This window comes from Daphnia pulex, chromosome 5 (assembly GCF_021134715.1).
Source record: "Daphnia pulex isolate KAP4 chromosome 5, ASM2113471v1".
Classification (NCBI taxonomy): domain Eukaryota; kingdom Metazoa; phylum Arthropoda; class Branchiopoda; order Diplostraca; family Daphniidae; genus Daphnia; species Daphnia pulex.
The window spans coordinates 7,854,012-7,867,474 of NC_060021.1; the positions used below are offsets into that span (position 1 = coordinate 7,854,012).

Consider the following 13,463-nt stretch of genomic DNA (forward strand, 5'->3'; position numbering starts at 1 on the left):
TTTACTTGTCAAAATAAAAAAGTTTGTTTTTTTAAGGACATGCCGCTCCTTTTCAGCTCCTTTCAGGTCGAAATCGAACAATTGTTAAAAAATACAAAAAGTTTCATTTCTTTTATAAATTGCCGAGTTTTTGTTGAAAGAAAGATTCAGTAATAGATTCAGTAAAGTAGCAAGTGAAAGAACTAAAAAGAGAGCGGCTTTTCCTTGTAATGAACGACGACAGGCAAAGTATTAGACGAAGAAAAACAAGAAGTTTCTGGGGTTATTTCAGTATGGAAATAATCAAGATGTTTGCCGCCAAAGCGCCAGGGTTTTGTTGTTGCTCAACTCATTATGCAATAAAGTTTGTTGACTATTTTTTTCACTTTCTCGGGAAAACGAGAGCGGCTCCCGTTTTTTTCCGTTCGAAACTTTTTCTTATTTTTCTCCCCTCCAATTACCGATATTATATTACTAAGCTCATTGAAATTGATTCGATTAAAAGATATTACCGGCTGCCACACACCAAAACTTTTTTGATGTATATTTTTTTCTTCTCGGAACTGTGTACACAGGGCTTGATTCCCCCCGGGGAGGTTAAACCCCTCTCGTATCTCCCTTTTCATATGTAAATATTATATTCTCCTTGCCAGTTTTTGAGCACTCGGTGTAGTGTACTAGATACAGCTCTCTCTCTCTATATATATGTACGTGGTACACTACTCGTAGACATACGGACATGCCGATCTAATTGCTTTTTATAGAGAGGGAGGGATGCAGCAGGGGAAAAAGAGAAAACTTGTTCTTCTTCTACCACCGCTACCCTTTTGAAAATTTCCCATCCGATGATGCGATATGTACGTATAAAAACCGATCCCGATGGAGCGGCTTATGATACCGCCGCCAGTGTTTTATAGACGTTTACATCCTTGGGAAAATGGTCGGATGTTAATCGACGTTCACGAATGGCCAGATGGATTTTCTACTTGGGGTCGATTTTATTAATAAAAAAGGAATAAATTAAAAAGCGGAGTGGTTCAGCGTAGGGTTTATTGTACAGCAGGGTTTTCTTTGCTAAACTGCCATCCAGTTTAAGTACACACAGTGTCTTTAACTATTTTGTGTCGCATGCGTCTGTGAGTAACACTATTCAGCGTATAGCCCAAAAGCAAATCCATCAACGTCTCGAGCAACACCACCAGCCCATCGTCGCCTTCTTCCTTTTTTCTTTTCTGTCTTGCACTGCGCCAACGTTTTCCTTTGCTCGGTTGATTGAACATCCTAATGAAGATTGAATCCAGTGCTGGGTACTATACCCGCCAGCACTTCCCGCCTCCTCCCCCCTTCGGCCAGTCGTTTCTTCCGGTGTAGTTGCTCATTCCGTCCATCTTTTCATCCCATCGTATTTGTATGCGACACTTGTTATCATCGAGACAAAGCCGCCAGCATCGCCATGGTCGCCGAGATGATGGCAATTGGATTTGTTGGTAAAAGTTGAGCGGGTCCACCTGTGGGGTTTAGTAGATATACACATACTACATCAGTTTAATAGGCAAATCAAGCGGGAGGGTGAGGCTGATGCTCTATAGGAGAAAAGATGGAAAGCAGCGATTCCACCGTGGGAGTTATATGGCAGCAGTCAAGAAAGGGGGGAAATATATAAAGTCGAACGGGGGGAATGATAACAAGGTCCCTTGTCGGTTGTTTGTTTCGCTTAGAGCATCCAAAAGGAGGATGGCAAACAAGGCTCGTTATTTATTTCCAAGTTATTGCCTCTGATATATATACGACTAGACTCATCTCTACTACGTATATATATATACACACAGTATTATTATGATTCGCCCGAATTTGTGTATGGGGAAGAGGTCGTCGTCGTGACGGATGGATCTTCTTTTTATAGCCATTGTTACGCCAAGGAAAAAAAGTTCTTTTTGTCTGGCTGGGGCATGATGACGAGGGAGGACTTGATGAGACCGTGGGAGAGACGACGTCGCTGGCGTCGTCGTACTCGTACTGTTGTGTGTGTGTGTATGTAGCTTTCCTTGTTATAATTAATGACTGACCTGTCGAGGTTTGAGGAGATCGGCGCTTATCGCCAGCCGCAGGAGTCGGGACTGCCGTTGACGGCCTCAAAGGATTGACGAGCGGCTCTGTTTGCTGCTGCTCTTGTCTGCTACTTATTCCATCATCCAGAACGGCTTTAACGGCGCTGCTGGAGCGCTGGTGAGACGAGCCGATTGACGAGGCCGTGCACACAACCGTCAGTTGCTGCCCGCTACCAAAGTGCTCGCGAGTCAATCTCTTGATGTGTAATCCCACTGTCGTCGAAGCCTCGAATACCATCGTCACCGCGCTGCTCCCGTTCACGCTGCTGGCCCCGCCCGATTCCGTCTCGACAGACGACGAACGCCAACGCGTTGGGTAATGCGTCACCTCCGGGTCATTATCCTCTTTCTGGAATCGATTAAAAAAATGTCAGACCGAGATGTTATTGGAAATTTTAATTGGCTGCTGCTACACTCGGCTGATTTCATTCTCGACCCACTTTTACGGATTAATATTTTTCTGATGATTGATTATTCTATTTCTTACCGCTTTCCCGTTGATTATCCAATGAAGACGGGCTGCCGGCCGGTAGTCGAACGATGTGCAGTTAATTCGTAATTCAGCGCCAATAGCGTATCGTGATTGGATGTTGTAGATGACTGGATCGCCCAACGGTGCGTCTTTATCGAGTGGGTGATGCGAAAAAACGGGAGAAAACAAAGCCGAACAAATTTACATATTTTGTCGATGGATAGATTGAAACAAGTTGAAGAAAACAAATTTATCTTTTTAGAATTTTTGTGTTTATTTTTATTATTTTTTTTACCTTCTATCGTGATGTTCATCTCCCGGTAGTCGGTTTCGAAGGTCTCCTCAGCTGACACCTCGCAACGGTAGACGCCTGACGTCCCGGGGACTGCGCATTTTTTTCCGTTTTTTTTTTTATTTGATTTTTATTTAAATGCGTTTTTTTTTATCGTGTTGTATATATTTTTTGGAGATGTTGACGATGTCACGAGAAAGCCATCCATCACGCAACCCGTTCATTTGCATTTTGGAGTCAGACAAGAAACCAACGAAGGAGAATGAAAAAATAAAAATAAGGAAAATTGTAACTTGACATGAATTCTCAATTTTTCTAAAATTTTCGAAAAAAAAAAGTTGCGCACCAACATGGCGGATGACAAGTTTCTCTGCATTGGAAGACTCGACCTGTCATTTAGAAAACATATTTTTATTATTTTTAAAAACAGGTTTAAAGTTGAGGGAACATTGATTTGTCCAGTTGGATGAATTCCAAAAGGTTATTTAGATTACATACATCGACGTAGACGTCTTCAATGGGGAAAGATCGTGATGGAGGTTGCAGCTCTGGTTGAAAGCGGTAAAATTCCCTGGTGCCGTGGAACCACTTGACGGCATAGAGACGGTCTCCCGCTTCCAAATCGTAGCGGCAATGTAAAATGATGTCCGTGCCGCGGGTGACGGACTGGGACGGGCCCTCCAAGCCGCGCATCACGAGTCCATGGACGGTACCTTCAAGTCAAAGAGAGAAGCCCTTTGGGGTTGAGGAATCTTATCGATCAACCATTTTTATTTGTTCGGGGGATCATCGGGGACGATCCAGCGATGCGTTTGAATCGAATAAATTAGGAACAACTTACACGCCCAACCGAAAACGACCAACCGATGAACTGCCGTCATATTGTTTCACAGCGTCGGGGGAAAAGTTTTTAAACAAATCTAAGCCTATCAAACTCTAGAGTGCGTGAAAGTGTAACTGAACTCAACTGCACTCGATGCCCGTTACATTGAGACTGTGGAAGCGGAGGAATCCTTGCTACATAGTTGTTCCTCTTATGTTCGTTCGTTCGTTTGACGTCCGTGTCTATTTCATTCTCCCCCCACTTGGGTCTGTGTGTAACAACTTCTGCTGTGTATATTACAGCCGGGCGAATGGCAACTTAAAAAGAAAAAGAAAAGCTTTTTCTTGAAAAAACAAAGTTATTTCTTTTAAAAGTCGAAGCTAGAGGATTGAATGCGGCTGGGGCGTCCGTTCAGACAAGAACAATCCTATCGGAAACTTCTCTTCTTCTTCTTTCTTTCTTCTTGATCTATTATAACCCCACCCAGTCGATCGCGTGCGCCCGACGTCTTGTGAAAGAAGTGACACATGTTACCATTTGGCCGGACTCCAGCAGTGACTATCCACTACGCGCACACACACTCTCTGTGTGTGTGTACTATATAGCGATCCATCAGAGAGCCAGCAAGGACCCGACCGAGTGTTCATCGACCGTTAGCGTTAGCGTTACTCCGTGAACGAACAAATGGCACACTGGGAAAGAAATAAAAGGGCCTTGTGTTGTTAGTGGCAGCAGTATATCTTGTGTTTGTATCGATAATGTACACAAACGTAGAGAGAGAGAGATGTCTCACTCTGTTGTGTTGTTACATTGTGTGTGTGATTTCATAGCAACAGGCGATATAGCGTCGTCGTCGGAAGATGTGTAACAAATGGTTTCACTTTACAGCTTGACAGTAGACAACAAAACCATCCGGTCGTCTATCCCCTTATCTCTTTAGCTCCTCTTCTTCGTCTTTCTCTTAACAAGGCGACATGCGTGTAGGTGTTTATGGCCGACTCCCAACTAAAAGGCCCTCCTGCCGTTGTTTGCATTCTAACTCGGTACTGAAGACGAGGTAAGCTGAGAGGAGGCTGGAGAAGAGATGAACATATGCGGCTGGGTTATATGTTGGAACGTTCAAGAGAAGGGAAATTCTCTTCTTGGTAAATAACACAGGAGAGAGGAACTGACATAAGATGTCTAGCGCCGTAGGGATATCGGATGCTAGGCCCGTCCGTCCGTCCGTCTGACTCTGTCAGCTGCTTCCATGTCCGGCTGGCAGCAGGATCAATTTCCCTTGGCATTGTTTCCGGTTTAAACTGGGTTAGATGACTTCATCATTTAAACTTCCCGGTCCCAAGACTTTTTTTGTGTTCTCCATTAAAATCAATTTGAACTGAAAAATAGTCGTACTAATAAAGAGTTGAGGGACCAATTACGTAAACTGGGAATCGTAAAAAGCGTCTCATTTTCCACACAAGTTGTAGTACTATGAGCTGCCCGCACCCCCACACATTTATGAAAGTTATTAGGAGCATGGCAGAGTCAAACTACTACGTACTCGGTGTTGACTATGCCAGTCGAGCCCATCACTCTTGGGTATTTCTCTTTAACTAGGCTCTCAAACTTTGTCTAAAAAGTGAGTCGAGGCGGAAAGTTGACTTTTTCGCAGTCATCGTCATTTTTGATGGGATTTTCAATCTCTTTTGTCGTATATCTTTTTCCTTCCTCCTACAAGTCAATTTTTAAGGACCTGGGGGTGGGGAGGGACGACATTTTTATGTGTGCACTACCAGTCGATGGATCATTAGATCATGGGGGGGACCCTCCCTCAACATGAAAAACGAAAAAGAAAAGGGCGAGTACTCTCTTTGGCTCGCTTGGTGCCGGGGCGTAAATCGGACATGAACGAGACGAGCTTGGCTTTATACTTTGCGTTCAATCCCGCCGGACGTGTTGTGTTAGACTTTTTGTACACCCCAAGAGTCGACCCCATAAAAAAAGATGGATTCGTGTTACATCATAGTTAAGTTTTTTTTTCTTTTATTGGCTATAATAATGGAGCTCTTTTTGATTGCTCGTTGACTCGTGATTCTGTTTTTTTTCGGTACTTTCCGAAGATTCGGACACAAAAGTTTGTCTGTAGAGTCGAAGAAAAAAAGGGGCCATCATCTCAGTGTAGGAAACGGCCAGCACCCGGCGATCAATCAAACAGCAGGCGGCTCGGTTGATGTTGTACAACACATTCGGTTTTTCCCCTCTCTTGTCGAGTATGATACCCACAAGAGTCGCACAGCACACTCTTCTCTATCACGTAGTATATTATCAGGAACAACTCTGAAACGGCCATGGGCGCCGTCCGAGAAAAGCTTTTTCCTATTTTTGAAGAGGGAAAAAAGCGATTGCCACTTTTGATGTGAGCGATTCCGTTGTGTCTGTCTATCCGTGTGCGAATAAAAATATTTGACCAAAAGAAAGAAAAACGTAATTGAGACATCCTTTCTGGACACGACACGCCCATATTTGGGTCCTTGACAATTGACATCTCGAGAGAGAGAGAGAAGAGCCGCGCGGTCGACTCTATTTCACGTGGAATGACGATTGACTACTTTTTTTTTGTTTTTAGACTTTTATCTCTTTCCTCATTCTAATATCCTTTCTCCGAAAAAAGAAATATAAAAAGGCTTTTTTCTTTTTTCGTAACTGTCGGTGTTAGTGGAGTTATAACGTAATCTACTGTGAAAGTATTTCGACATTACTCCCGACTCGCTCCTTGTTTGGGGTTGACCTAGAGCTCCTACAAGTCTTTGCTTCTATGCAGTCAGTTATATAGCGAGCTGAAATATATGATAATATTACGTTCGTTTCAAAAAAGGGGGGAGAAAAGAGATCCCAAACGAGCGGGCCGTGATACGAATCGACAATGAACCACCGTTTTTTCTCTTTCTTTTCTTCTTGCGGTCAGATGGGAACAAGAGTTGAATTTTAGACACAGGTGTGTGTCGTGTGGATACCGGGTTATCATTCATTTCATCTCGGAAAATTTCTCTCGAATTTCCCGATAACCAATCGTCGATAAATATTTTCGAGTTCTTCCAACCAGAAGGAAAACGAAGAAGAATGTGAATCTTCTTTTTTTCTACTAGGGTAAGCACGTTTAGTGATTGGGGGGCTGCGATGATGTAGCGTGATTTGTGTGTTCTTTCATTTCTCTCTTGTAACGTTTTGTCTTTTATTTTAAAAAATGAAATTTCTTTGAAAAAGAAGCAGCTGCTTGAAGATATAGGTCCATGAAAAATAAGGTGAAGAGGGGTTGGAAAATATACACACACAACAGAGGGTCATAATAGATGTTCTATTGATGCCCCAACAGACACTGGCGTATGCCGGAGGGGGCGTGCGTCTGTTTGTACGGCAAGAACCTCTGCTTCGGCGTGTCTGTTTGCACCTGGCCCCCTTTTTCTTTTTCGCTGCTGATTAGACCATCTTTTTGGGTGAAGATTCTATACTTTGTACGTGTGTGTGCTATCCCCCTTGGAGAAGATTGAAGCGACCTTAAAAACCGTTTAAACGGTTTCTTTGCTGTGTCTCTCTCTCTCTCTCCTTCTGCTCGTTTTTCCTCCAACAGGTTTTTCTTTCTTTTGGGTCGGGGCCAGATGGGGGGTCTCTCAATATTCTTCTGGATGGATGCAAAAGCGGCTCCGGGTTCTTGTGTGTCGGGACCTTTTGGTTTGGGTGGTCATCTTGGTTATATATACATTTTTTCCCCCCATCTTCCATTCTTTTAGATGTTATTTCCTTTTTTGGAGAGAAGCTTTTTGAAATCTTTGAGGCCTACGATGGCGCCGTTCCATGAATATCTATAGCTGAGACAAATTGATTTTTCATCGTCCTCTTCTTTTTGTGTGTGGAGATGATGGCGTTTTCTTGTTCGATCCTGATTGTATTTGTCGTGTTTGTATAGACATGTGTGTGTGTCCCCTTTTGGATGGGGCCTCAAGACATCTTCATTGTCGCCTTATGGTGTCCTTATTTTTGCTGTGTGAACCGAGTCCTCGACCGGACCCCAGAAGTTGTTGAATGTCTTGATCCGATGGAACAAAACAAAAAAAAAATTGTGGAGAAGTTGAAAAGCCCAGCAGTTTTTGAGCTAAAGAATGGAGAAGAGTACACATAGTCTAGGGGCGACAGGGGGGAATCCTATTGAATGTCTACTACTAGAGGGGCCGTACACCCAGTGTGTGTATAAATGGGTAGACACAATACACCTCGACAATAGACTCGATATGATGCGATTAGTTACGGTTTTTAAAAGGCTCCCGTCAGTTTCGTTGAATGAAGCTGTCCATCATTTCGGACAAAATAAAACTCAATACCCTCCCTGAAGACCAGGTGTCGGATGGGAACCCCTCCCAACTTCCCCACCTTATACTAACCATCTAACCCCTCTTCTTTTTTTATTTGGTATTTGTTAACCATTACACACACAATAAGATTTTCATCCAAAACCTCGTACATCCTACCGGAAATTCGAAACCCGAGGTTATTTCCAACAACGGCCGGGCGCGTCAACGACTCGGCTCCTCTTCCTTACTAAACTCCTCCCACTTTCTGTTGTTGTTGTTGTGGCCTGTGAAATCATCCACTAGGAGTTGAAATGCCAAACGTTACTAAGGAATCGATATCATGTTGTCGTATAGACTCTGGAGCTTTTTTTCTTTTAAACTTGAAAACACTTGGTCGAAATTACTTTTCCTCTATATGAAGCAATAAAAGAAAATAACTTTTTTTTGTTATTTTTTTAACTGCCAACAACGACCAGAGGCCATTGGTGTTTCAGTTCGCCAAAGTGGTCGATCCCCACAAGCTCTTTCTGGCCCTGAGCCCGCATTACGGACATGGCGTGATGAATGTCAATTATCCCGCTTTTTGATGGCGTTTGAAAAGGTGGAACGCACCAAAAAATACGTCCGACATTTCTTTTATTTCTTTCTTGTTGTTGTTGTTTTTCCAGCGGATGTTTATTCAAGAGCATCCAACCGGTCGTGTTAACGGCCAAAGTCGTTAACTTCCAGTTTTTTTTTTTCCCCTTCAGTCTAGATCCGAGTCATTCGCGCATAATCGTAAAAAGAAAATGGGAAATATCGCATGATAATTCCGTGTTGGGAAAGAGTCACACCGGATAGCGTCATCATCGTTAAACTTGGGAATATTAAAAGACCTACTCGTGTGCATAAATATGCGATAGGAGTCGCGCAATAACCGAGTGTGTAGAATTATTGAAAGAGTCATAACTTTTTTTTCTTTTTCTTTTCTTTTTTGGGCTGAGGCTGACTGTAGTACTTTGATACTTATACAGCCTTTAGCTCCCAGACGAACTATTACTACTTATTTCACTATACAATGTGAATATTATCCCAAAATAAAGAGCCCCGAGGTTAGTTGTTGTATGTGCGATCGAACACACGCGAACGGCTTGAATGCACGCGGGGCATTCGGGAGAAAAAGGAAAAAAAAAGTTACGTCTCCGCCTCCCGGGTTTTTTGGATGGCGTCAAATAATCGCATCCTCATCGTACAAAATATTCAAATTTAAACGAGAGAGCTAGAGAGAAGCTATATAGGTGTGTGGATGTTTTCAATATATTTATATTTCTTTAGCTATAGGGAAATTTTATAATTCTTGGAGCTCCTTTTGAGTCGACTGCTGCGGAGTGAATTGGTGCTGTCTTGTTAGCACGTTCCCGACGAAAAGAAAAGAAGAGATCCATCATCAGCTTGGGTACCACCACCACCACCGAGCCACTTCTTTTTCTCTTTTTTTATCCTCTTCCTTCATCATTCTCTTTCCTATTTGGAGGGAGCGCTGCTCGATTCGCATTCGAAACAACCCACACGCAAACCCACACACACACACAAATGGAATATGTAAAGAGATAGATATCGGGACACGAGAACGATCTATTCAAAAGAATGTCAAAACTTTTTCTTCTTCTTTTCAATGGGCTTTTTTCTTCTTCTTCTTCATATTTCCCGCGGAATTTCTCGTTTCTTCCGTTTTTTTTGTATTTTCGGATGTATAATCAAATGATATCAGCTGTCACATTCTACCGGGGGAACAAACAATTGAAGGACAAGAGAATTTCTTTCGGTTGCGCTTGATTGCGTGTGTGTGGTAAAAAAAAAAAAAGTGGGTGGAGGGGGAAGACCGGTGGGGGTTTTATGCGTCTATATATCGGTGGCTCGCGTCCGTTTTTCTCATTTTCTCATTTTTCCTTTTTTTTTGTTTTTTACACCTGGGCACCTGGCGGAAGTGGCTATGGTTATAGGCGGCTGGTGCCTTGGCGTGCACCCACTCTCTACGGGGAGGACATTGGTGTGGTTATAGACATTTTGACTAGTATGGTGATGATGATAATAATGATGATGATGAACTAACTTGTTGCCTGATTTGACGAAGGAGCCGGCCAGCAGCGCCCCGGTCTAGGAAATAAGGGGGGAGAGATAGAGAGAGAGACAGAGACATAACACTGTGTATCTAATAATGGGTCGTCTGCCTTTGGGTTATAATTTATTCTTGTTTTTACCTTTACCGGCGCGTCGTCGGTTGAAACTTTTGAGTTTTTTCTCTCGGTGGAAGAAGGATGATGATGAAGGAGAAAAAACGTGAGCACGGGGGAGGCCTCGAGCTTCAACTTGCAACTGGGAAAAATCAACTTTTCTTATTCCAGCAGCCACAGGGAAAGAAAAGATTCAGTCAAGAGTCCGCGCGCGGTCGTTCAGCGTTGGTATTTATGTTGAATGAATGAATAATTAAACCGACCTTTTTGGTATTCTCTTTCCTCTTTTCTCCTGCGTCGAAAGAAAAAAAAAAGCCGATGAGAAGTCGAACATGGCAACGGTCTAAGCATCTAACTTGACAGATTGCTCTATTGTTCAGCCCTCTCCCTTTTTTTTCTTTTCTGTCCCAAATGAAAACACTCGGCAAAGAGCTAGCGCCCCGGAGAATGTTGTGTAACTTTATTTTTCTATAATTTCTATACACCACCACATAATGTTTGGAGTCAGTCAAAAGGAGAGAATCGGAGCCCCTTTTTTTTTATTTTTAAGAATATCTGGAAACTGTTTTGCAAGTCAATGATGTGTATTTTCGATCGTGTAAACATCATCAGAGAGACCGGCCTATGCTGCGTGATCCTTATTTATTTTTCCTAACCAGTCGGCGTTTTCTTTTTTCCCTTGATTCCTTTTGTTTTCCCTTCATTTCCTCGGAGGTTAACTGTTTTCGTGTATTAGAATGAATGAAAAGAGACTGGCGGGGGAAAAAAATAACACAACTCGATTGGTTTGCCCTGCGCCGGCAGCAATCAATTTGATTTATGTAACGGTGCGTTTCAGGATCAGTTTTTTGGTCGCCCCCTTTCATCTGTTTTCATATTTTTTTATTATGATTAAATAACCTGCAGGAAATTGTATTTTCTCCGTCGTGGAAAAAGATATTCTTCATTTTTTTTTTCCGACAACTTCCTTTTAGAATTATTGGCTGGATTGGAAGGGCAAACAGCCATATAGGAGGAGGGTTATTTCAAACGTGCAAGGATGCGGAATCGTTGGGGAAAAAATACAAAAATAAAATTGGGGTGGCGGTTTTGTACGACACGGAGGGAAAAGTGATCTCGTTATGCCGCACCACTTGCCACACTCTCTTGTGTTGTCGTCGCAGTGTGTCAACTCGGTCGACTTCCAACAAGAAGAAGAAGAAAAAAAAATGGGTCGGCCGTCGCCCCAGCCCAACATCCATCCATCCATCCATCCATCTCTCTCCTGACTGAGTGAGTGTATGCATGTAGTACTTCGAGCTTGGGATTTAACAAGCTTGCGTAGCAAGTCATCCGCACCGATAACACGATAAAAGAAGAAGAGAAGGCGGAGAGGAGAAACATCAAAAGATGGAAGGAAAAGTCAGTCACCTTCTCCCTCTTTCACTTGGGTTTATTATGTATTTGTTATATACTTGTCTAACCGGCGACGGTTCATGCTAGGATGAATGACGGGCCAAGATGACGGAAGTTACCAAACCATTTCCTCGTCGAGGAGCTGGAAAAAATATCAAAAAATAAGCTTTAGCTAGGGAGTCCAACCTGTTAAACACTGGCAGAGGAGGGTGGAAAAAGATCTATGGGAAACCTTCTGTGGGGATCTTATTTGGTCGATGTTGTAGGCCATGTGTATAGAAGCTGATGCTGATCTCATCTGATATGTTCCTTATATTCTTTTGATATTTACAATAAGGCAATGAAAAATCTTCTTCTCCCCTCTCTCTCTCTACTGTTCGTTTTGCTCTTGTTATGGGTCGAGTCAAGGTTCCGGTCACGTGACTCTTACATCAGAAAGGCAGGAGGAGACCGTTCCTCTCCCTCGAATGTTCTACTAGCCATGAAAAAACCTCTCCTGATGGAGAGAACATTTCTATCTGGTCGAGTGTGTACATACAGGCAGTCCGAAAGGGCCTATCCACATATACTTAGACATACAGACACGCGCTGGCTGATCGTTCACAGAGGTTATATGTATGTGATATATATGTGGACCTTGTGGGAGAGAGAGAGAGAGAGTTTTGGTGGATGTTGGGAAAGAGAAGAGTGGACTTGTGTAATAGTACTGCTGCTCCGGACTTTGTGAGGGGTGAAAATCGAAAATCGATGGTGAAAATTTCTTTTCGGTTAGAGAGTTGGTGGATCGTATGGTGAGGGGGGTTGCTAGCACGAGAACACGGCGACGAGGACTGTATGAAAAGAAAATTGTGATAAAAAGTTGGATAAACACACGGAATATGAAAGAGAGCGCAAAGGAAGTAGAGTATATCTGTGTATATCTAAATATATTGTGAATGGGGGCTAAATCCATCAATCCGCGTCAAAACAACTTCTTTTTTTTTCTCTCCCCCCTTTTTTCCGATGTTCGATATATTATATTTTTTCTCGGGGGTTCTTGTTTTGTGTTATTATTACACGCACTTTTTTTGGCGTTGGCCTGATGCCACCCAGGAACGGTCATTTCTCGTCCATTATTTTTTCGCCGCTCGAGTGAACGCCCGAAAGAGAAGAAAAAAAAAAGATCATTGATCATCGATGATGTGTTAACAGCGTATGGGGGAGGTTAAAAATAAAATAAATCAACAAAAGAGAAAAACTAAAAGAATTAACGAAACATGTGTAAATATTTTCTCTGTAGGAGCGCATCTGTATTTCCCGTACACAAAATATTAAAACGGACAAAAACATTCCGAAGCGAAATATTTGCGCCCGTTTTATTATTTTTATTCTGGTGCAGGTGATGGGCTATAAAGGAAGTACCGTACACTTGATCCAATCAATAGCTCAATGAATTATCCTCCAATTTTACCCATGCGTGCCGCCCGAATGTGTATAGAAAAGAAAAGCCCCTCCCTTTTCTAGGAAAAAGATATTTGTTCCGATTGGGGTGGATAGATATAGTATATTTGATGGTGAACCGATTGTGTTTCCTTTTGAACCTGCTGGTCAAGCGGTCGGCAGCCCAGAAACACACAAGGAGGAGAACGACACAGTTATAGTGGTTATAATTTTTGTCTCTCTCTTATTATTGAGTCTTTGAAGAACCCCCCGGATAAATCTATGCGGGTTAACTTATTTCTCGTCCCCCCCTAGCCTTGTCCATCTTCTTTCTTCTTCTTTTATCGTGTTGATAAAGTAGCCATTTGGAGTGGAGAGAGAGAGAGGGGGGAGAATTGTTGCTTTTCACAACGTTCGTAGCTTCTTCTCCCATT

General features: G+C 42.7%; 2 protein-coding genes across 3 annotated transcripts in view; one reads left to right on the top strand and one right to left on the bottom strand.

Annotated features, from left to right (window-relative positions):
- LOC124193484 overlaps positions 1-13,463 on the top strand; it is a 53,383-nt gene that overhangs the window by 2,692 nt on the left and 37,228 nt on the right. The gene's annotated exons all lie outside the window — the stretch shown is intronic.
- Positions 1,011-3,908, bottom strand: LOC124193487. Its single transcript, XM_046587339.1, has 7 exons — positions 3,693-3,908; positions 3,350-3,564; positions 3,198-3,240; positions 2,855-2,944; positions 2,575-2,708; positions 2,046-2,436; positions 1,011-1,487 (listed from the first exon to the last, which is right to left on the bottom strand). Exons 1-7 carry the CDS (start codon positions 3,730-3,732, stop codon positions 1,405-1,407), a joined length of 996 nt encoding a protein of 331 aa, XP_046443295.1. The 5' UTR covers positions 3,733-3,908; the 3' UTR covers positions 1,011-1,404.